Source organism: Papilio xuthus, unplaced genomic scaffold (genome assembly GCF_000836235.2).
Source record: "Papilio xuthus unplaced genomic scaffold, Pxut_1.1 DF826961.1, whole genome shotgun sequence".
Lineage (NCBI taxonomy): Eukaryota > Metazoa > Arthropoda > Insecta > Lepidoptera > Papilionidae > Papilio > Papilio xuthus.
In genome coordinates this window covers 133,322-158,343 of record NW_013531688.1, presented here as the reverse complement: position 1 = coordinate 158,343, position 25,022 = coordinate 133,322, and the positions used below count along the sequence as shown (strand labels likewise).

The 25,022-nt window shown below is 35.1% G+C and overlaps 3 protein-coding genes across 4 annotated transcripts; 2 read left to right on the top strand and 1 right to left on the bottom strand.

Annotated features, from left to right (window-relative positions):
• The first annotated feature begins 3,390 nt into the window (after positions 1-3,390).
• On the top strand, positions 3,391-5,967 carry CPH33 (cuticular protein hypothetical 33). The gene is given in 3 exon segments (NM_001311998.1): positions 3,391-3,436; positions 4,406-4,651; positions 5,514-5,967. Coding segments are annotated over 3 exon segments (441 nt in total). The 5' UTR covers positions 3,391-3,424; the 3' UTR covers positions 5,697-5,967.
• Positions 5,968-16,821: 10,854 nt separating this feature from the next.
• On the top strand, positions 16,822-21,414 carry PTPMT1 (protein tyrosine phosphatase, mitochondrial 1). Its single transcript, XM_013315737.1, has 6 exons — positions 16,822-16,937; positions 17,033-17,179; positions 17,801-17,881; positions 20,203-20,306; positions 20,417-20,552; positions 20,902-21,414. Exons 1-6 carry the CDS (start codon positions 16,935-16,937, stop codon positions 21,070-21,072), a joined length of 642 nt encoding a protein of 213 aa, XP_013171191.1. The 5' UTR covers positions 16,822-16,934; the 3' UTR covers positions 21,073-21,414.
• A 1,059-nt stretch (positions 21,415-22,473) lies between these two features.
• Positions 22,474-24,986, bottom strand: SdhD (succinate dehydrogenase, subunit D). 2 transcript variants are annotated; one of them, XM_013315074.1, is made up of 5 exons: positions 24,807-24,986; positions 24,297-24,448; positions 24,028-24,212; positions 23,706-23,898; positions 23,144-23,259 (listed from the first exon to the last, which is right to left on the bottom strand). In XM_013315074.1, the coding sequence occupies exons 1-5, from the start codon at positions 24,835-24,837 to the stop codon at positions 23,236-23,238; spliced, it is 585 nt and encodes a 194-aa protein (XP_013170528.1). In that variant the 5' UTR covers positions 24,838-24,986; the 3' UTR covers positions 23,144-23,235. The 2 variants fall into 2 exon arrangements, with proteins under 2 accessions (XP_013170529.1, XP_013170528.1); XM_013315075.1 differs by lacking the exon at positions 23,706-23,898 and having other exon boundaries at positions 22,474-23,259; positions 24,807-24,981.
• Between the last annotated feature and the right edge of the window lie 36 nt (positions 24,987-25,022).

Genomic DNA, 25,022 nt, shown 5'->3' with positions numbered 1-25,022 from the left:
TAGGTGCTGTCAGAAACTGTTCTATATCGCAGTTACCAAACAATAATAGTAGCGTAATATACAGTGTGCTCTTGTGTGAAACTATTATAAAGGAAGGTTATATGGGACTGTATGACACTGTGTTGCAGTCGTCAGGCGCAGCAGTGACGCAGTGCCGACCTCCGGCGTGGGGTCAGCAATAAATCAACCGAGGTGGTCGTGTTGTGACACCACGCGCCATTCTGAAGTGCGCAGGCGCCGCGTGCGGTGCGCCGAACCTGTGTGGTCCGCAATTTTGACAAAAATTTCCAAGTTTTTTCTTCCAGTCAATAATTAACATATTGCATTGACACTGTCGGCTTTGATTTATTAGCCACTAGAAACTGTGACTATTTTAGTTAAGTTACTTATAGGTTAAAAAATATTGGTGTCCTACACATTAAAAATTTTCATTGTCATTAAAAAACATCTGTTGATTTCTAATAATATAGATATATATACACTTGCATAGTTTTTTAAATAAGGGCGCAAACGAGCAAGCGGCAACCACATTTATCTAAAATAGCGAAGCGATCGCTGCCCATGTACATCTGCATTAGCAGATTTGTTGCCCACCTTTGATTGGCAAAGGAAGGAACGCATTGAAACAGAATATTTCCCCTTCCTATGCATCCCATCCTCCGTAAAATCCACCTCCCTTCCCATCCCTTACTTACAAGAAAGGGGGAAAATTTAGACCTCCGGACCGCACACTCATCAGACTGTACGCGGAATAGCTTCCACTTGACGCGTGTCTCCTGTGTGGTCGTGGTATTGCAACTATTCGTGCAACAGATGTTATTGCTGACTCCACCACTGTTATATCAGTAACTTAAATATACTTATTTAATTTGACGTAGTTAAATGAAAGTATATTTATAAACTCAGATTCGAATACATGATAAATATTTTTATCATTTACTTAAAATATTTCGCGATAAGTAGGAAAAAGAAAATAAGTACAAGAACATGAAACAGGATTCTACTTACACGTGTCTACTTTGTAAAGCAAATTAATCCAGAGATTATCAACCACGCTACACACATCTTACATTAAGCGGTGTTTTTTTTAGAATTCCCTTAATCCAATTTTTAAAAAGGTCTTGTAAAGCTGTAGACAACACCAAATGTGAGAAATATGATATGTCAGGTACAGTTTGTTCCGGACATGTTGTATGAAATGTTATATGAAGCAAGTCTGCTGAATAATTAAACGTTATCTAACCTAACCTACAAAAAAAAACAAATGATATTTGGTCACGTATTTAATTAGATTTACATAAACGTTAATGTTTATGATACATATATTATGTTACACTTATATATGACAAAAGTAACATCTGCTGCGCTGTCGTTGTAACGACCACAGCGACCCTTTCTGTTGAATTAATTTAGTGGAATATTAATGAGAATAGGTGTTAAGTTTACTCAATGATTACATTGCACGCAGTTACATACTTAATGAATACTCACAATACAGTTTCACCACCAAAAGTACACTAAAATGATAGCGCATAACTTAAATAAAAATATTTATGGAAAATTCGGAAACATCGCATTAAAATACTGTTTAATATGATGTTTGCGAGTTATCATTTTGATTGTTGTAAGTGCAGTTTGAATGTGTGAATATACTTATGGTTGATAATATTATTCGGATCATTCATGAAATAGCAATTTCTCGCGAATGCATTTTACGCGTTGTAGTAAAGTTATTGTAGGCGTAAAGTGTTGACAGCGAAGGAGTTAGTACAGGCTACATCTCTATATATTACAATATGTTTACATTGACGAAACAATTACATAATAATATGTTAATATCTTAATCAAAATTATATAACATAGAATATACAAATTAAACTATTTTTGTATACTTAGAGATAGCGTTTATAATAAACTTTTTTAGCGTAATTTACTATATATACCAATATTACAAAAAGGATGATTAAATTGGTTATTTTTCTCCGAAATTACTGAAACGATTTAAAATGTTTTATCGTTGTTAGGAAGCAACACTATCCCCGTGTGATACAGATGATATTTATCACTAGAATTTTTTGGAATTCTGCGCGGACGAAGTCACATGAAACTGCTATCATTAATATAAATTGAACGATATAAAACTGTCTAATATGTCGATATCATTATGACAATAAAGTAATATGTCTATAGAGTATAGTGTCGGCCGTCAGAGGCAGGCGCGCGCGCGTTGTGCGCTCGCGCAGTGAAAGTGAACGGCTGCCGGTGTGCTGTCCCGATGTGCAAGTCTGCCGATGCCCTGCGGGCGCTGTGCGGTGATGGTGATTTGATGTCTAAGCGATTTATAATTACCTTCCTCAACGGAAGTGATCCAGCGCCTGCTCTCAGCTAATGTGCAGACACCGAGTCAGCTCGTAACATTGCTATGACATGACATGTCTCTTGTGACATAATATTATCATGTCTTCCAATGCAAAAACATCTTCATTACAATGTATGGTTGTATATAATTCACATACACATACATTACATGTATTTCTATCAGCTGTCATATCTAAATTTATTACATTTTTACGCATATCTTCTTTCATACAATCCACGCTCTTATTTTCCTCTTTGAAGCCGTCTACATAGAATCTTAATAAGTTCTTGTTACCAATAAACATGTTTGACTTACATTTCATACTATTTTACTTTCTTCAAAAAAAACTTAAATTATCGGACTCATAATATAACACAGGATGTAATTATTTATCCGCTACACATTACATAAGCCAATTAAAAAATAGCCTCACTGAAATCGGAAGTCTAGACATGCTATATACCTGACTACTGCACGTTTAAAAGGACGTATTCATTTAATAAAGAATGCACTTCCCTATTCTGCACCTATCCTGCCTTTTCTTCATCTAATTAAAAACAATGCACAAATTTTTGATTTTCTATGAAAAACTTATTATCAATAAACGCTTCTTATGAGTAAAACTTTAAAATACATTATTTGCAGACTGAATATGAAACAATCCTAGCACAGAAACTCATAAAACTATTAAACTTTCTATTTCCTACATTAAACTAGGTGCGTTAATAAAACAAAACCTAAACATATAGAACCAAAAATCGAAAAAATCTACTCATACACGGATGTTCGCGAAAACATACACTTAGCAATACATTCTTTTAATACCAATACATTGATTGTTCAACAACAATCAGGGTTATTCGACTCGGATAAAAACCGGCAATGTAATACAATATTTTTTACAATCGTAATGCGATGTGTTTAAATGTAGTGTCGTAGTAGGGAGGAGCTATCACTGAATTGAAAGGCACGGAGCTCATTTCACCAAGTATAAAACGCAAGTGAGGGCCAAACAGGCCATCAGTCGTCACCAACAAGTCAACAACACCATCTAAACCTGCCAACATGATCGCATTCGTAAGTTTTTTCTGCTTTTTCCTACAAACATCCATTTATGTAACAGAACGGAAGTCTATCTCACTTCAATTTTTTTGATCTGATTTCGGTTCCGTGTTCTAAATTTGAAAAATTTCATATTTTTTATTTTTCTCCATTTTGGTTGAATGATTTATTTCATTCATATAAAAGTTATAGAAAAAAATGTAAATATTCCCTAAAATCAACTAAATAGTAGAACTTTAAACTAATGGACTTTAAATATTAATCGCATTGATTCGCAATATTTATTTGTCTAAAAGTAGAACAGTAACATTTGTTGTGTGCAGCACTACTTATCCGTTTGTTTCTGAAACCAAAATCCTTGTTATCATTGAGAAAACAGAGATAACAATATTTTTATATAAAGATTATGGTCTCAGAAACCAACCATCAAGTATTTATAACTTTGTAAGTATTTACAATTTAACGACATATGTACGAGTGCAGCAGTTAATTATCTGTTGCGTAACTTCCAATCACTTCCAGTGAAAGGAACAGGAATTGTTTCCTGCAACTATACCAGAGTAGGAACTACAACAAACATGTTTTGTTGTTTTGTTTTTCTCTCAATACTAATATTTACTATAATTTTGTAGCTTTCGATGCATATAACATTAATAAATGCTGCATCTTTAATTCATATAAATCTGTCAAATGTTAAGTTAGCGTCAATACATTGTTACAATACACGCAACAGGTCATCGTGTCAAGTTCAGAGCCAGTGTGGCTGTGACATCATTTGTTTACGTTCCGTTATACGTGATAGGTTTATTACACATGTATTTTTGCATATTTTGTTGTTTGCATTGCCATCTTTAAAAATGTTTAGGAGCATCGTTTTAACAGTCTTCTAATAAAATAGTTAATCAAACTTATTTTCTGTCAGCTGGTTAGACAGGTACTGTTATGAGTAGACATATTAACGTTCCATTTTTACTTTTCTTCCAGAGAGCAGCAACCATCCTTATAATCGCCGCAGTCGCGAGCGCGCGGCCGTCGGACGAATGGGAGCCGGAAGGTCACTCGCACACGGAGCACACGAAGCCCTATCATGTGACGGTGGTGAAGAAGATAGGAGTGCCCATCCCCCACCCAGTGGCCGTGTCCGTGCCGCAGTACGTCAAGATCCCCATCCCGCAGCCCTACCCCGTGCATGTGACTGTAGAGCAACCGATACATGTCCCCGTATACAAGGTATGTCATCTCACCACTAATACCACGTTATGTTAGTCATTGATTCACGAAATTCGAAAACAATTTTCGTGACACCTGTCATAGTTTACACAAATAATAACTTTACCAACAAAAACATTCAAATAAGAAATATGACAAAAGGTTATGCATTAATAAAAACTAATATTTTATTTACCCGTTACAAGTTACATTCATAATAGTGAAACTTGAAAATTTTCCATTTCCATTGACCACTAACGTCTACTCAGGAGCTCAGATTATATCACAGACATTGTGTTGTGTTTTAGTCGTTTTTTGTACAGATTATAGTGACGTAATCAGTGACATAAATGGTGCATTCATGTCAATGCGCCGATTGTAATTATGTAACGAGAACGTAATGAAAGTAAGAGCGTCGGCGGACAGTGGCGCGGTGTCGGCCCGGCGCAGCGCCCCACCGTCACGTCAAAGAGAATACATCTGACAGTGACAGCTAGCGCCCGCGCCCTGCGCATGCGGAGCACATACACTGACAAAACGAAATCATATCGTTTATTCGGAACTTATTCGAGATATAATTATTTCTAATTTATTTCAGACGCTTTTATTACCACACGAAATTGCTTTAATTTAATGTTAATTTTTTTGGACATAATTTATTGTATTTTTATTCATGTTCTCGAAATCGTTATCATTTTATTAGCAATATGAAAATCCTAAAATAACAATAACCTCCGCCATAATGTCATAAATTAAAATGCAGTTAATTTTTCACCTTTAATATTAAAAACATCTTAACATTTATTAAATGACACTTATTAGAATTTAACATAAATGTAAAAAATTAAACTGATAAATATTAACTGAAAACATTTTCGTACAGGTTGTGCCTCAGGTGGTAGAGAAGCCGGTGCCTTACACTGTGGAGAAGCCCGTGCCCTATGAAGTGGAGAAGCCCTACCCCGTGGAGGTGGAGAAGAAGGTGGAGGTGCCCATCCCCAAGCCCTACCCTGTGCACGTGCCCGTCTACAAGCACATCTACCACCACAAGGGCGGCAAGCACTAGGCGACCATAGCTTACCCTGTAGGCCCACGCCGCCCCGCCCCGCGCCCAGCGCCCAGCGCCCAGCGCCCAGCGCCCAGCTCAATCTTGTATATAAAAATGTGTAATATAATTCGCGTGGAAATGTTTCCATCGATCTGTCTGTTGTTGTGATATTTATTGTGTGTTATACCAATATGTTTTGTTGTTTGTTGCATTGTTGCATTGTTGCATTGTTGTTGACTAATGTGTAATTGTTATTATTTTATAAGCCAATACAGTATTTTAAGAATTATACCTTTTTTAATTTTCTCTTAATCATCCTGACAACTATTACATAACAATATCTTAAGAAAGAAAATATTAAACAGATCAGAGTGCATTAATTTGGCTGCATAAGTTAATTGATAACTAATAGATATGTGTTGGTTTTTTATTTGACTATGCTACTATTAAATGTAAAACATTTTATATAGTTGGTCATCGGCGTTATTGGATACGATACTTTCACTGCCGCGGTCAAGGCTCCGGTCGATGACATAAAAACTGATTACATTACAAATGCACCGTATCCATTGCCGCTCGATCTTCTTATATCCGAACCGGACTCATTGCACGCAGTAATGGAAAATGTTCTAGCGATAAAATTATCAACATTTTGCTATTTTATCAGAACAGGTGTGTCAACGTAATAAAATGACATTCAAGTTGGTTCCCTCCAAAAGCAACAATGTTTCAAGTCTTTACTTTGTTAATCCTCGATTCATAGATAAAAAAAAACTTCCAATGAACTATTTAAGTGAAGAATTAAATACATAAACACGTATAGAAATATTAAGACTTTTGGTTTGCTGTTTAAAATTATTCTCAAGTTATATTTCGTTAAATAAATAATTTGCCGTAGTATGAGAATTCAATGGAATGCAATGTTGTATTTGACAAACAGGCAAGCATCCAACGTACAAGAAAGGTCGCATCTCTTCTGCAATTCATTAAACTGTTTATCTTTTCATCAAAAATGAATTTAATATTTTACATTTAAGTAATAATACATCTCGTTAACTAACTCTGCGAGGAGCGAAAACATTTGCTGGATATGTTTACCTCCATTTTATTACATACAGGAATAACCTTAAATAAATTTCAATCAAGCAAATGTAGCTCTTATTTCCAATAATAAAAGTTCAAACTGGGGTAAAGAACAATGTCAAATAATTATAGTACATTATGATTTTATTGATGCGGAGTGTATCTCATTGGGCTCAGAGGGGGGTGTCTGTGAGATTGCATTTACCAACACTAAGCTTCGCCGCCTGTATTCACTTAAGTACTTTCATAAAACCTTTGAGACTGAGCAGTTTTCACTATCGTAATATTCAATCTAAAGGTATATCAGCAACGCGACATAAAAAAAAAAGGTAGGATTTTGTCGAGAACTGACTCGAAGGACCAATGAACTACATTTGTCAGTACCTTAATTTTTATATTATAACTAAACGAATAATAACTTAAACTTAATCCCTATACCGACTTTATATTTAAAACTATAACATTGATACAGTTATATCTAATAGTTTTTATCATTAAGTAGGCTTAATAGACGTACAGACAAACAATCACAGCGATGTTAATGTTTGAGACGGGAGCCCCCGCGGCGCCGGCGCGGCTCGGATTTTACTGCCTTTTGATATGTCATCTTATTTCAATGGCCCTTTACATTTACAACACATTATATAAACGCGAATATCGTAAATAGTTTTGCACATATATTGTAAATTAATTTAATTTTTGCATTACTAACTACTGACGAATATCTACTATGAGTGTAGATTTACCGACAGAATACAATACTAAGATGTTGCTTAAATTTTATTTACATTTTAATGTTGTTCATTTAAATTTGCTTATTATAAAATATAATAAACAAGTTATCATTTCTTCTTTGCCACAGAGATTAAAATTAACAAATACGACCGCCTCGTTCGCAAATAAAACGCATTCAGTCATAAATAACGATGATATTTGTCGTTAACCACATCCAGTACTTGTAGTACGATGTAAATCATTGTAAATGTTCCTACAATTAATAAAACAACAAATGATGTCGTTAACTTTTAATTGCTCCTCGTAAACATGTGAACATATTCAATGTACATTTGTTGCTCTATTTGCGACGTGGAGGTAACATGCAGCTATATTATTGAGATAATATAATAAAGCATTGGGTAATGTACCACGAGGATCACAACGAAGTTATCAAATTGTATTTAGTAGCAGTTAAAATAGAATACTGTCATCTTCCTTTACTGCAAAGCGTAAGTGAATTGAAACAGTTATCATACTTATAAAGTACCTTACATCACGTAACTTTTAACCTAATGAAATCAGAAGTAAATTAAGAATAGAGTCAACATTCACCTTCACGTATCTATAGACAGAAACTATACTGTTGTCAAGAAGGGGAAGGACATGACTACAAACAATTAAAGTTGTAGATAAATAGGCAAGAATATTTGATAGTTTATGTCCATCATGACAAAGCTTTCCCTAATCTCCCGAAGCATGCGACACTGTCAGGTCCTGATGCAGCGAATCTGCAGGAATAATAACAGTCCGTAACTAAGCGATTGGTTCCGGGCGCGGGGGAGGGCGGCGCTGCGAGCGCTTGCATTTTTCTTTCCTTTGCTTGGGATCCGTGTGGAAATCATACGCACTCACGTAAATTGTATTAAAGATTTTATCAAAAAAAAAAATTAACATGAACCTTTTGAATTCGGTCTGATGTTTACAACGCGTAATGTCATTAAATCTAAGTTCAAGTCGTGCAAATTTTCCGCTTTGCAAAGTGCAACAATCTTACCAATTCCAAGGTTCCTTACTCACACGTCGACTATCCTTAACATTGCCAAATATCTACTATACAGTAACCAGCTAAGATTTTTAATTTTTAGAAACTTATAATCAATCATATTTCTACGGCACCCAAATATCAATAGAAAATTTTGACACTCGAGGTCTTACCCATTTTTTTAGAGCGGCAACACCGAGCCGCGCACACGCACCTGCCAGCCCCCCGCCGGGACACCACGGCAGGCCTTTCATGCCGACGGATTAATGCCGAGGTTTCATATAGTTTTTTACTAAAAAAACGCTCGAAGGATAACCCGAGTTCACGGAGGTTTTGGGTCATTATAATTTTTTAACCGGCCGTTTATAAATAATGCAATTGACCCGCGACGATCTCACATTTATTTGAATTAGTATTCGATATTTCGTATAATGAATTCCCAGATTACTTTTTATTTGATAATTATCTTTTTAAATGTTCCATACAAACGTAACACAAAGTGCAACTTGTTTTTATTTATTTTATCGTTTCACATAGCCATAAATTTTTAGTTCGAATTCTGAGCTATCAGGTCTTAATTAAATTTAACCGTTGTAAATAAATATTGGATAAATTACAATTTATCCAATGTTTTATTGCCACATTTCACACAAGTCGAGACATGTTCATGTAGTTAATAATGAAGCCAGAAAGGATCCTAAATTAAATCGCAGCAAACACAAAACATTTACACAGTCTCACTCGCATACAAACGTTTTCCCGCCAAACGTAAACAAGTCATCGTTAACGTTAAGCACAAATGATCATACACAAACGTTATGCTCCACATATAGTCCTTAATTCGTAGCAATACAGCACTTAACCACCGAACATAACCTATATTTTTGTCAGGTATTAAACGCGTTTTGTTTAAACGGAAATTCGCGCACGAATTCTGGATAATTTCGCGCGCTTTATCAACAAACATCGCGTAAACAGAAGTGAGCGTCGGAATATCAAATTATAAGTTGCCTTCTCACTGTTATTACGTCATGGATAATGTAATAGCGCGTTAAATCCATTCACTCAACGACCCAATTTACAGAAATGCTATCGGTTTAAGTTGCCGTCGATAAGTAGCCGAACAGTTTCGCGAACAGGAATTACCTATTCATAAGATTGGGAGCTCCTAAATTGTATGGAAATAATACAGACCATTGAATGTTTAGTGAAATAATATACAATAAGCTATCTTGTATGTTTTATCACAAAATTGGTTTCATTTGATCTGAGAGTCAATGTAAAGGTGGAGCACTAACTAGAAGCAAGCCTCCGCCGCCGTTATCTTTCTCTCGGTCTAAATACATACGTACGACACAACCAAAGCTGAATATTTCCAAACCTCCGATAACACATCTCCTTACAATCACAACTCTGATCGACAAACTTCTTGTTAATGAGAAACATCTCGTCTCACAATACTCTTCTTTATTACAATTGAAATAAAGAATTCGTTAGAATTTTTCGAAATAAATCATTGATGGACCACTCACTGGTGCTGCTTCGATCATGCAAACATATCTTAGCAACTAATTAACTCTTTGCTAATCTAAAATAATGCTAAAGACAACACAATAGAGTTGAAACTATTGTTTTCCAAGTCAATCCACAATATGGGCGAGTTAAAGATACCGCATACCTGCAGTGGGCAGCGAGTAGACGCGCACGTCTCAATTGAAGTCATCCATCTCTCGCAACGGGAACGAGATGTTTCCAAAGCGTTTATTAATATTACGCCGCGTGGAGATATCAATCCTTGTTGTAGTGAATGTGTTTGTATACTGTACCATCTCCTAGTCCCCGAGTGTACACTAACAAGTAAATTTGTTAAAAAAAACGTCAAAAACATTTTGTTTCTACTATCGACCCAATACTATATAAGATATAACGGTTTAGAAAAAAAAATGTTATATCTCGAAAAATAAAAACATTATTCTTTTAATTTGATTTATATCAGACATCTGAGTTATAAAGAAATCAAATTTTTCACTTCCCAGTCATTACCTGTAGGCGACATCTAATCTGAATTCCTTTGCTAAGTCTTTATTTAAACATCAATCGCTGGCAGTCACACAGCACATGGCAACATTAGTCAAACTGTCAGGAACTGTCAATGACGCGTCTATAACTAGATAGATCACCTCACCGGTAGCACAGGTCGAATGAAAAAGGCGCTAAAGTGCGATCTCAAACTAACAACATATGGTTCCGTATTCAATATTTTAAGATATCTTTTTTTTACATTCTCTAGTGAATTGCCTTTGTTCTTGATGAGTCCAGTAGAAAACAATTGAGATATCTTCTAAAACTGTAAAAACCAAAGACGGTATAACTAAATATTCTTATATATAGAAATAAAAAATAAGTATTTAATGTATAGCAGTTACTTAACAAGTCGGTTAATGACGAGTTTCGTGATTAATTAAATTAAAAATTCATCACGTTTATCAAATTTAAATACTATTTGTAATAACTTGTAAATAAGAACCAAGGTTTTGTTGGACAATTTTTCATACGGATCCCAAGAATCAAATGCCGCCGAACACAATAGACGCTATGATATATTGTGACGTCCGCAAACCGACGTCGATGTGATTTTGACTAACAACAGTAAAGTGACGCGACGTCAAAACTGTTAATGGAGTTGGTGAGTTCCCCACGAGTCGACCCCAACTGAATTAATTGACGTGTTAACGTGATAAAAACCCAGTGAAGATATAGCGACACTCCTGTGCTAAGCTTTGTTGGACTTTCTTATTAAAATTTCCACACAAACGACCTTGATATTGTAATAAGTTATATCTAAATTATATTTTGATCTTCAGAATTTCCAAACTTAGTAGTAATAATATTCTGAATGCGATTGTTTGGATGTGTGGGTGGAAAGATTTTCTCTTGAATTCAATAAAAACAAAATACTAACCCTCGACAAAAACTACAGGCATAGACGAAAATGTAATGTTTGTTTGCAAACCTCCTCCATCGCTCAGTACGTTCCCACATCCCGGCCTCACACATCACGTCGCTGCCCAGTCACAGGACTTTAAAAATGGTCCAAACAAACAGTTTGGCAGACAACAATGGCGGGCCATTTGAATTGAATTCCGTCTGCGATTAGCTTTACTTTTGTTGCGACATCCCTCGAGTCCATCTCACCGGACGTGGATTAATGTGGGACATTTGAGACGTGTAACTAATTAATGCTGAATTTATTAATGAGAGGGACGGAGAATTCGCAATTGAAGTTTTAGGAAACACTCCTTGCTTTTTATCTCTAATAGATCGAAACTTATAAATATCGAATCTAACTACAAAGACGGTTCATTTGTCAGCTCTACAAGTTCTTAAAGCAGGGAAGAAAGCCCCGTGTGTCATGTGTAATGTAATCTAATATCTAATGAGGTTTTTTTTTAAATTCCGCGCGGACAGACTCGTGGGCAACAGCTAGTCTCTACATGTGTGAATGTAACTCGTACCTTATAGCTGGTTTCCGTATGTCAGCGCTTGCATTAAGTCGCGCTAGCGCTACGATAACATTTATTAACTATTAAAGTCGGTATAACTGGAGCATAATAAACTTAAATACCTCACAAACTTAAACACAACTTTACGATCCACTAAACACATCGGAATCGGAAACTTCTTCATTTATAAACAGTTCTATTTAATTATGTTTCTAAGTATATATGATTATCGTTTACATAAAGTTTTTATAATGGTATTTTCAGCCATATAAAAGAAGAATTCGACAGATTGTAAAAGTTCGTAACGAACAAAATATTGTATTTCCATCGCCACTTTGGAATAACTGGTGTTGTCGAATTTATTCAACACTTTACAAAAATTACTACGATGTTAATCATTGTTAAATAATGAATTATCAGTTGTAAATAGAGTATATTAAATAAGTGCTAATTTAAATTGATATTGTCGTCGCGAGCAGCCATATTGTGTGTGTAAAAGGGCGCGGAGGCGAGCCGCCAATTTGTCACCAGAGGGCGTTCCCGCGTCGTAATTGGTGGTTAACATATAATAACTAGCAATATTTATTAAAACTTTGCCCTTCACAGACCTTTATTTACACAGCTTTTTTCTTATGCGGTCTGAGAATTTTTAAAAATACGATATTGAAAAAAAAACAGGATTTAGGTACTCATAGGTTGCTTTGTACATAACAAAGCGGCATTCTCCCTATCTGTATGAACAGAAAATATGGATATACATTGATATATTTTGGTTTCAAGAGCATTAGGCAGTAGCTATCTGAGGACGAGATCAGAGGAGCGTCAGCAGTAAATTACTGCGCAAACTGGAGCTTTGCCCGCCGACAGGTAGCAGCACTACATTGTATGCAGATGCTGCGGCCGTCCAGCGCGACACACACATCTCATTTGCATCAACTTTTCGACTTCGATATTTGCAAACACATCTCACATATCATTAAATCGAACTAAATATCTGGGCTGAATAAATTTAAGTTGAATTAAAAAGAAAGTACAAAGATAATTTCACGCTTTCTCTAGATAAACGAATAATTTACAAAATCTCAATAATAAACTCAACAGATGGCGTAAAAGACTAACACCTTCGCGATGCGCAATCATATTAAATAATAGAAACAATGGGTATCGGAAGCCGCCATTGTTCAGATGACAATGGCACGTCTCATTACTCAGCGGCTCGTTAACGTCCCGCAGCAGCAGAACACTAACTTTATCAGTCCCCGACGTCAAATATCTCAGGGCTGATCTCGCGGACACAATCGACTCCAAATAAACGACACCCGACTTGGGAACTTCTCCGGGAGCCAGATGCGTATCGCGCGCCCAAAAGGCAAAATTCAAACGATATGACGTTCGAGGCGTTCCTTTTTCGAAATGGCCGCGAATTGTCAGCCGAGGCGTAGACGAGGGCTTGAATGGACGATTTGAATATAAAGGTCTGTGGCGCGTCGGCGATCGTCAAGCCAGGACTTATGTCTTCCGAGCACTTTTTCGACACAAATAAGCCTCCCATATTGAATGAAGCGCACTGGCGGACCGATTTGGCTCGAGACGTCGCCATTTATGTGGGTACTGAGCGGCCAGGTGACTGTTGCTCGCGAATAACACGAAATCATTACTTTTCGGAGTTTGTACATCGCACTAAAGTTTTATTTGTTTTAGCCCCGACCTGATATCCAAGATAGTGATGGATGAAGCATATTTCTGCATGCACTGCGAATATCTCTACTCGTCGCATCCTATGTAAATGAAAACGACATTACGATTATAATTTAAAATATTTATAGCGTGTAAACGTCGATATTAAGGCGGCGAGACACCCACGACAGAGTCCGTGCCCTGCACCGACATATTTCACTTGGCCACAATTACAACCGTCCCGCCAGGGTCTCACACAGTTATTAATAATAAGGACAATCCAATATTAGTTTGAAAATTACGAACACACATTTGAATGTGATGACACACAACATTGACACCTTTATAAGTGCAGTTGAATACAGGGAACTTCCTTCTAGGACTCCTGAAAAGTTAAAAAGTCATTTTAATTGCATCGGGTGGTGCAGAAGGTGATCGGTCCCATATATAAATAACGATGGAAGCTTTTTACTTTCTTAGAAAATATGTTATAGTTGTCTTCGAGAGTTTGTCGGAAATAAAAAAAGATAAGCAGAAATCAATGTCTATTCACATCTGTATAATCTTCTCATGATATGTGTATTTGCTTTTTCTCTTTATGTCAAGAAAACCAATTCTAATTTAGTTCCAACTTTAGTCTCAATTTGAGTCAGTCAGTGTAGTCACCGTGTTGTATCGAGAGCGCGCTTCTTTGATATACCCCCTTTATTTATTGTAGCAAACTTATTAGGATGCTGTGGCATTAATGATGACAGATGAGATATCGTATCGAGGCTTAATGCACTTTATGTCGGCTCTCTGAAGCGATCAGTTTTGTCGGCGCGTTCGGTCGGCCGGTGCGGCGCGGGACGAGAAAAAACAATCGATTAAATTATTTCATATCGCTAAATAATGACCGTGTCGTGTGTAGGTGGTGCAATGCCAGATTATATTATGCGGAGTTCCTGAACATTTGTCCTTGAAGATTAATATGTACATAAGTGTATATTGAACGTTACTACAATATTCATTCAATTAAATCTTAATTATCACTTCTAAATCAACATTTAGAATTAGTAATATTGACGTTCCTACGATTGTAGTTACCTCAAATTGATTAAACTAATTAGGTATGCAACAGAATAATGACATCTGTCTGTAGTTATCAGCTCGTAGACGTTAATTAATTTTAACGTTTGTTTTACACCGAAAGCGTGAAATCCTGAGCAACAACAGATATAACACGCCCTTTTTGTCTCTGGACAAATACGTGTCATTAAATTTAATTATTTACTCGTAATTCTTTGACCCGTGACCCCTTCGCTACGTTTCCGAGAACTCTGAATCGTGATTAAATTAATTAATTATCTGTGGAATAAAATAAGACCAGAGACAATAGCTCTTTTTTCACTTTAAATTGTTTTGTTACGGAAGTCATAGACAAATTAGTGTTGATCGAATCTATGTAAATGTAGTGAGCGGAGCGGAGCGCCTGTGATCATGCTGACGAAACACCAATTGTTTTATCATAAAACTTATACGTATATATACTACTATAATAGTACTACTCCCAAACTATTTTGTAACTTCATATAAGGCTCCTTCACGGAAACAACGCCCAACGGTTGCATAGTGGAGACTGCTTTATTGACGTCACGGAAACATATCGATACATTCTACTAATAGTACTTCGTGTAAGAAGCTAGACCATTCAACTCTCGACTAAGACTTTTGTACTCTGAAATACCTAGTACGGTTATCCGATGTTGGCGTTGTTTTTGCTGGTGTTTAATTTAATTTAGAATTGTGCCGGGCGATGGGACGATGGGGCGATGGGACGATGGGGCAATGAGGCGATGCGGCGAGCGCGCGCCCCGCTGCGCGCGACAAATGACTGCTATGCATCACGCCGATGATATCTCTTTCGATTTCTGAAAGAAACCCGCCACAGCCGGCAAATTAATAACTTACATTACAAAAAAACTTACAAGGAAAATATGCATACGGCATGGTTGGAGTAACAAGTTTTTAAATATAACCTGAAGATTATTAACATCATTTACATTTCGAGAGATATTGACCTCAACATAATTTTTATCTAGTTGTACCCAGGTATTAACCTGGTAGTACTTAATTGTATTTATAACCCTGTATTATATAAAATAAATTGTGATCTATGTAAGTTTCTACAAGTACTAAGTACATAAAAGTTAAATAATTTGGACCTGTTATACCTTCGAAACATATGCATCGCAAGTATATGTACAACAATTCTTAAAAAGTACGAATGCATTAAGAATGTCTTCCTTTTTTGAAGTCGCTAAAATAAACATAACAGTGGTAACTGCGCCTTCTGTTTTTGTAAAGCAAATGTACAGTTTTAAACATTGGTTTCTCTTTATTTTGTAGCGGAAAAAAGAGAAAACCTATTAAATAAGTAGAAAGGTTTGCCTATATTAAACACTAGCTGTCGCCCACAGCTCAGTGCGCGCGGAATTTAAATCAAACTTAAAAAGCCTATGTGTTCTTCCAGATTATGTTCCACATCCATGCCAAATTTTAGCGAGATCAATTCCGCCGTTCCGGAGATACCTTAACCCTTAAATGGACGATTTTTTTTTACGTTTTAAAAAAATATATTTGTGTAATAGACATGTATTACTGTCTAGGAAAAATGAGTAAAAAAATCTAGACATGAATTTACTATTTTTTTTAGAAATAAGAACTAGTTGTCAAAATTAACAAAAAAATAAAATAAAGATAATTTTATCTGTGATGTTTAGTATGTTGTTTAAAAACAACATTGTCCATTTAAGGGTTAAACAAACATCCATCCATCAATCCATCCATCCAAACATACGTATTTATAATATTAAGTATATAACTGTGAATTCAAATTGTTTTTGCAGTTTACAGAGGATAAAGGTTAAATTAGATGTTAGTCAACTTACTTATGTTTGCTGTATCTTATTGATTCCCTGTTCTATTAGTATGGTATATATACTTCATATTAATTATTTCAATTCATATATGGGTCTCTGTTTAGGCTTTTTTATTTTCCATTAAACTTAAATTCATAAAAGCATTTAAACTTTAAATTTCCGAACGAGGTGTGTAAGTCACTTTTCCGGACTATGACTTTGACAGCTGCTGTCAAAACAAATCCGAAGCACAGTCGAAATTGAAAGAATGAAAGAAGTAGCTTCACAAAAATTATAATTCAATCCCCACCACGAAGAACAGCCTGCTTTCACCATGGTAGCGTCATACCTTTACACGCCTTTGAATTATTAGCGTATTATCGCGTGCGAGGAGTATACATGTACGTCGTTAACTTAACTGCATCTTGACAGGGCACCGCGATGTTTGCCAGAGTTACATTTTATCCGACGTTGCTGTACAATGTGGTGATGGAGAAGGTGACCAGTCGGCGCTGGTACGACAGGATAGACGACCATGTCATACTGGGGGCTCTTCCATTCCAGAGCATGACGAAAAAGGCATGTTATTTCATTATATGTAGGTTATTTGCTTTTATCAGATATTTTCATTCAATTTTAATGAGTTCAAATCTAGAAAATATTTATGAGATAGAATCATACATTTTAATAAATACTCCTTATAACCAAGAGTTATTTGTTACATTCTTATTATTTTAATCTTATTAAAAAAAATCCTAGTTATTAACTGAATAAGTCATGCTTTCCTTAAAGAACTATGTTAATTGATGATTTAACGTTTTACTGTTAACCATGGAAGTAATTCAACATGCAATTAAATTAAATGTATTTTTAATTAAAATATAATTGAACAGCTTGTATTATTGTCTAAGTAACTTTTTTTTTTCTTTTTAGAATATATTAGCAGATTTTTTTGTAAATTTACTAATATTTCTTTAACCATTCCAAATAAGCTCTAAACTTGTGCTAGGATATGGTTTACGACAATAGTCGAATGGCGGGATTCGAACCCCCAACCTCGTGATCGGAAATCCGTACCCTTAACCATTAGGCTATTGACGCTTCTAAATAGTAACTGCACATAAACATTGTAAGTATGATACAAATAGCTTTAATAAATGTTTAATGAAGTTATAAAGTTGGTGTATTGTGGGGTTCCAGCTGATAGAGGAGGAAAACATAAAAGGTGTGGTCTCCATGAACGAGACATATGAACTGAAGATCTTCTCCAATGATGCTGAGGTGAGTTCCTTTTTCTTCATTTCATAATAAAGATAGAAATAAATTGTGTGCATAATACATTTTTTTTCATCTAACAAACAAAATATATATTTTCTACCTCATTTTTTATATCTTAAACCTCAAGGTCATCACCTATGTAATTATCTTTGTAATAAACAGTTAAATGTACACTTTCCTACTATATTTAAATGTCATTATGTAAAGGATACATTGTGATATACATGCAAACATTGTTGTCCTTTTAACATACATATTTAAAATATCATCGTTCCCATTAAACATAAACCATTATAGAAATTTTATTAAAATTTAAAAACTTTAACAACATTTCATAAATATATAGATTATTGTAAACAAATACATTCATATATATTATAGTACTGTGTGTTAATAGCATCTTGCAAACACTGTAAATTAATTGATTTAAGCCAATACACTCTCACCAGCTGAACACATCAACCTTGTCCCAATACGGTCCAGGTCAACAGAACCTTTGGTCAAATAGGCCAAATCACAGGAAAGACTGAGTTCTGGCCAATGGGAAAAATTGTATGTACTATGCAAAATTCTTTTTTGGCTTCCTATAACTTATTTTGTCTGTTCATCTGCATATCAGTTACATGGAATGTTAATCAATAGCCTACAACTGTTTGATAGTCAATTGATGAACAAATGTGTAGACCGAGCAACATTGACATGTACAATAGATATTGGCTGATTTAATGAGCTTGACCTTTATGATAAATTTTCCATTAAACAATTGAAGGAAAAAATAGCAGATGAAAAAAAAAATATTTTATTTGCATCATCTATGTTTTACATAATTACATAAGAGAAAAAATTAATTTTTGTTTTGACAATCAGGTAAAATGTGTAATTATTAATAAAATGCTATTATTATGACAAATCGATCAGCCGTGGATAGATTACAATGATAGGTTAGGTTATTAATTTAAAAAATATTGTTGATTTTTCCTAGTTTTAAGCGGCAATGAAATCTGTTGTATGTTTATTTAAAAGTTATGAACTGTAATGTTACATTATTATTTATCTGTAAATATTTGAAACATGTTTGAGAACATCTTAAGCACGTCATCTTCGACCCCGCGCGCCATTGTGATGGAAATATCAAAATTAAAAATAAGATAACTTCCATTGTACTGTGATAATGCAATGTTTAGCGATTTTAGTTTGATAACTATTTAAATGCGTACACATAGAGACTGAAATAAATCAACTTGGTACAAAGTAGTTCTTTATTTTCTTTTGAATGTTTTATTTGTTGTGTAAATTCAATAGCATATATTATTTGTAGCATGGGATAAATAAGCCGTTGGTTTCAGAGACTAATATCTATGAATCATGCCGTCATACCGGTCATTATCTTTGACACAACACAGATAATGTTTCGAAAGAACATTTAGGAAAACATAAGATTGCTAATTCTTCGCGTAAGTTCAATCAAAACCTCCTAGATTTAATTAAAGGAAAGATTTAAATGTCTCGCGAACTCGCTAGTTTATGAACGAAAATTCGTAAAAGACTACGTTACTGTTTCCATATATTTCCAGTCGTTTCTCTCGACATTATATTACAGAGATATTATTCAAAACAATAAATAATTAAATGTACTTGAAGCAAATAATCAATAACAATTAAACTGTGGACGAGGACTTTTTGCTCAGGTTACGTAAAAAAGTCATTGTTTATTACTAGCAATAGCTTAACGTTTGCATTCGATGTTTTTCTTGTCGTTACAAGCATTTAGTATTGTGCTATAAGTAAGTATTGTAAAAATTGGACACATAAAGAACCTTCAGTGACTTGTGGTTAATTAAAGGTTGATGAATTGTCAGAATTGATTGTACTTCATGCTTTAGTTCAAATAATGTTTGTAAACAGAACAACTCACTCAGTACATTTGTCGATCCCACGGTTTGCAATGTACGCGGCACATGATCATAGATTATTCTCAGAGGCCACAATACGATATGCAAATATCTCTATTATCCTTCTGCATCATTATACATTATATAAATGAAGAAATACTTGTCCATTTGTTTTTGTTAAATTATATTAATTATTTTGAGTTTTTCCACAAAATTGCACCAAATATTTATAAAGATATTCCAATTAAAGTCATTGACATGAGCAATCTAATTTAAACTTAAATTCAACTTTTATTATTATACAGTTACTGTTCGAGTTAATGTAAATTATGTTAATGTGAACATTGTTGTCAATCATTAGATTCGAATGCTTCGTTCAATTCACAATTCATCGTGTGTTTTAAAGTATTGTTACGACGGCGACTGTTGCAGAAGTGGCGCGAGCACGGCGTCGCCTTCCTGCAGCTCGCCACCACTGATATCTTCGAGGCGCCCGACCAGGACAAACTCTACGACGGCGTCACTTTCATCAACAGGTGTGTTTGTCTCTCCCTTCCGTTGTGGTCATATCTTCCCACGTGTCACGTTAACGTTGATATATGTAAAGGAGTTGTAACTAATGCTTATGTATTATGTATGTGATCAGATTTCTCCCGCACGGCGGCAAGCTGCGCGGCGTGCCCGAGCGCGAGCACGAGCACGTGGGCAGCGGCACCGTGTACGTGCACTGCAAGGCGGGACGCACGCGCAGCGCCACCCTCGTCGGCTGCTACCTCATGATGGTCTGTATCTCACATCTCTCACATGCTTACCTCATGTATCAATTACACAAAGGAGCGACCATTGGCCTTTTTATATAATACAAGGCAACGTAAATCTTCCAAACTAATATTTTATAGTGCATCATCATCAGCTCACTACGTTACTCTAATCAGTGACTAAGCTATAATCAACGACACAGGCCCGGTGCGGGTTGCTATTGTTGCCATTGTTGCCTCGTGTACGAAGAGCCTTAAACTTAACACAACAAAGATCTATTTGTGAAATACCTGTCGTGTCGCCCAAATGAAATGTGTAGCAGACGGGAGGTGACGATTGTATAGTATAAAAGAAGAAAATATTATTTTGTAGAAAAACGGCTGGTCCCCGGAGCAGGCGGTGGAGCACATGAGGTCTAAGCGAGCTCACATACTTCTGCACACGAAGCAGTGGCAGGCGCTGCACATATTCCACTCGCGACATCTCCTCACTCACACCGACACCAACACCGACACCGACACCAACACCGACACCGACCTCTAACAGTTCGCTGTTCCCAATAGCTCTAGTTGTATCTCTGTGTACAGTTCTGCTACATGCGTACATACTTGTACCTACATGTTAAATGTGACGGTGTAAATTATTATTGAAATTTAATTACATATATTTGTTTGTTTGTTTGTAAAGTGAGACATTTTAACTTTGTTACGTTTAAAGTGAGGTTTCTCATTGGAGCGATACATCGCTCGGATCCCAACGGGAAACAAACGATCAAACGAATTTAACTAAAGCAATAATTCATGAATCTTACACATTTTTTTGAAATGTAATTATATTTATGTCATTAAAAATGCAATATTAATTTGTTTCGCCTTTTATAAAGTACAAAAGAAAAAATATTATTTTTTACAGTCGCAAAGATACACTATTTATTATTTATTGTAAAAAAAAAGTGGAAGTGCTTCCGTATTTATTTTCAATAAACACGGTACTATTCAAATGTTTATATATAATTATGTTATATCTTTTACAAAATTAAGATTATACAATTTTAATTAAAAAGACGTTATGTGACGATTTAGTATGAAAATATTTATATAAAAAGTATTATATAACTATAATAAATAGAGATTCATAGTATTTTATGTACTTACAGTGTACGCTCAAGTATTTATATAGAAGTTAATCTGTTTTGTTCTTCTATTTGTTTGTGTAAATTACATTGTCTTGTATAAGTAAATAATAGTTAAAATTGTGATTTACACTTGTTTTAAGTTATATTTATAAAAAGAATTTTCTGTATGCGGGAATCTGTTACATATCTAAGGGAACATACCCATGTTATAATACATTACCTATTTTTTTTAGTTTTTTCGACCCCTCCCTCCCTTCTGTAACCACTCATATTAAATGCCAAGACCCTTTAGTGTAACTCATAATTATGATTTTTAATCATTTCACAGGCAAAAATTGAAAAAAAAATATTTCGCTCATACTCTTCTTTATAGCATAAGACTGCATCCATATTTAAATTACTAGTGTATTATGTATTATGAAAAATAACAAGTAACGACTACGTGACAAAAACCTGAGGCCCCCCCCCCCCTAAACGGGTCACGTAGTATGAGTATGTTCCCTAAAGTGAAACAGTCGCAATGATTCTTTGATCATTTCCACTATTTTATATTCAGGAGTGACATGTACACATCATTATTATATTGTTAAATATATTATTCAACATATTATGTTATATTTCCGACATTAACTATAACTCTTAGGGAATTTGTCAAATATTTGTTTAAGAAGGTAACAATGTTATTTATTGCGGTTCAAATAATGTTTATATTTGTAATCATTTTGATTTTAATATAAATGGTTTAATGAAGCTGTTTTTTCATTTCCTGCGTACAATACATTTGGTTTAAAAAATTAAACAATAACATTAACTATAATACGTTTATTATTCTATCAATAAATTATTTTATAATAATATTCAGAAATGTATCATCGTGTGGAGACGAACACGCGGACAACAAACAGTTTATATGCAAGTAGCCAACTTACATATCAATGATCATTACATTAAATAGAAAATAAATTCAAAGGAGATGAAAATATCGAACGCAACTAAATTTAAACAACTAAATTGTTTATGTCTTTGTTAAAAAGCAATAATATTTATAATATAATTTTATTTACTGTGTAATAGTGAACATGTAGTGAACTCTTAGATGCCGGTACAAATATACATAATAATACTACATTTTATTTCCGAATCGGAATGATACTAATAAAACAATAACAACCAGAGTATTCCGTAAAAAGTAAATAACGATCTTCGATCACAAAACAATTTAAAATCAATTGAAGATGTTTGAAACATCTCATGTTGTTTAAAACATTAAGTATATGTCGGACGACAGGACTACTAAACAAAAATGAGCTAAGTACAAGTGAAAAAAATAATAACAATTAACAAACAGGAGTAATTGTTTGAATAGTGCCAGCATCTAAGTTTGTCGTAACAAGATTCAGGCATTGTGTGAGTTTGACTTGACGGCCCACAGCTGGCGGACAGCGTTGCCGATGCCGACGTCGTGGCTGATGACGTAGAAGAGGCCGCCCAGGGTCGCGATGGACAGCAGGTACACCAGGCCGATGGCAATTTTGGGTATAACGGGACCGAATATACTGGCGCGGACGTAGTCAACAGCGATCGCCTCTAAACCCCTGGGACAACAAACACGGTTAACACATGCACTGCTGCCTTCTCTACATGCCGGTTTAATGTGTGAAAATCGTATCAGCACTGAATGTGTTCTGAAAAATTTGAATTTTTAAAGATTGTAGGCTATTGTATGTGTTCTACTTTTTACATCTACATTAAACTTATACTACACAAAGATGCCAAAAAAAAGCAACGGAAAATATCAAAAATCTTTCATCAAATTATAATGACTACACTCATTACACATAATGTATTTTTAACTATCGAAAAAATAATAACGATCCAACTTAATAACGTAAATAAAGTACCTTTTGAGATATCTACTACTTTAAGTTATGAACATGAACAGAATATTTAGGTCTCATTAGTTAGTCAATTTGTACAAAATCTCTCGCTCGTCACCTCTACCCAAGCTAAAACAAACTATGCTACTCAATTCTCAAATAACCTCTCTGGGCTTCTTCATGTTGCGCCAAATTCTCCAAAAGGCGCGACACATGCCGATGTCATTCATGTTCAGGAAGAACAGACCACCCAGCAGTAGCACCGTGAAGAAGTACACAACACCCATTGCTATCTTTGGGATTTGAGGACCAAAGAGGAGAACCCTCACATACTCCACCACCAAGGCCTCCATGCCCCTGGAGAGTCACAGGATGGGATGGAACAAGGAATTAATAGGAAAGTTGGGGGTTGTTGGTTAGATAGGTAAAATCTATGAAATAGGAAAGGAGGATATTGAAATAATGAAATAATAAAAAAAAACTTACCAAAAGCTATGAGCTGTGATGAGGATGGCTAGAATAGAGTCAAATAGCTTGTTGGGAACAAGGAGGCCGAGCGGGATGAGAGGGACCAGCAGAGCACTGACACCCTTCTCTATGATCCACAGCTTGGCGTGGTCGTGGGGCTTCTCATCAGACATGCGCACTGCTGATGTACGGAATGACCGAACCTAAAAAGGCACATTATTTATAAATGCACTGCCTAAATACAGCAGCATGCTATATGATGAAATAAATATGGCATTTATTTTTACCGAATTGGTTATTGGTGTAATTTCTGATTTGAGGAGAATATTCTTGAGAGAGACAACACTGGGAAGTGTTGGTGCAGTTAATGAGTTCCCATTTGTTGCTGAGAATGTTGCTAGCCGCATTATCTGTTTGCTGAAGGCCTGGTTTGTGCAAACTGAAAATTATAAATAATGTTTTTCTTATCAAACTTAAAAACAAGTTAATTATTTAGCTACGTTGCTAAAGAGTTATCAACGTTTTTCTGTGTTTTATAAAACATTTATTTTAGACCACACTAAATAAATAAAATTTATTTAAAATCTGATAAACCAAAACTCAGTTTTCCCATTTCATTCGCTACTCTAAACAAAAGCGGACTGTTTTCGAAATGTGCTGTTTAAAAACAGTTTTTCATCGATAATTTAGGCTCTATAAATCTACAAAATAGCAACAAAAAGCTAAATAGTACATCAAAACATCTATTATGTAATGTGAATTTAAAAACACTATTAATGTGTTTCTAACTACAGTACCTGGAGCACGAAGAAACATTGATAAGGCCATTGTTATTATAATTATTTAGGCTAAATCAAACGGCGATTATGGACAAAATATCTCAAAATGCGTGAAAAACTAGCACAAAACACAAATGTGCCAAATGGAAACAGTTGAAACCGATGTCAGTTCCACGTCAGTGTCAGTGTCAGATGTCAATTGTTGAAATAAAATAAAAAGTTTTATTGTTCAGA

Coding starts and splice junctions, on each gene's coding strand:
- PTPMT1 (XM_013315737.1), top strand. Junction 17,180..17,800: donor TCCAGAGCATGACGAAAAAG/GCATGTTATTTC, acceptor GTGGGGTTCCAG/CTGATAGAGGAGGAAAACAT. Junction 20,553..20,901: donor TCGGCTGCTACCTCATGATG/GTCTGTATCTCA, acceptor ATTATTTTGTAG/AAAAACGGCTGGTCCCCGGA.
- SdhD (XM_013315074.1), bottom strand. CDS start 24,837: ATGGCCTTATCAATGTTTCTTCGTGCTCCAG. Junction 24,449..24,806: donor AATGTTTCTTCGTGCTCCAG/GTACTGTAGTTA, acceptor TATAATTTTCAG/TTTGCACAAACCAGGCCTTC. Junction 24,213..24,296: donor TTACACCAATAACCAATTCG/GTAAAAATAAAT, acceptor GTGCCTTTTTAG/GTTCGGTCATTCCGTACATC.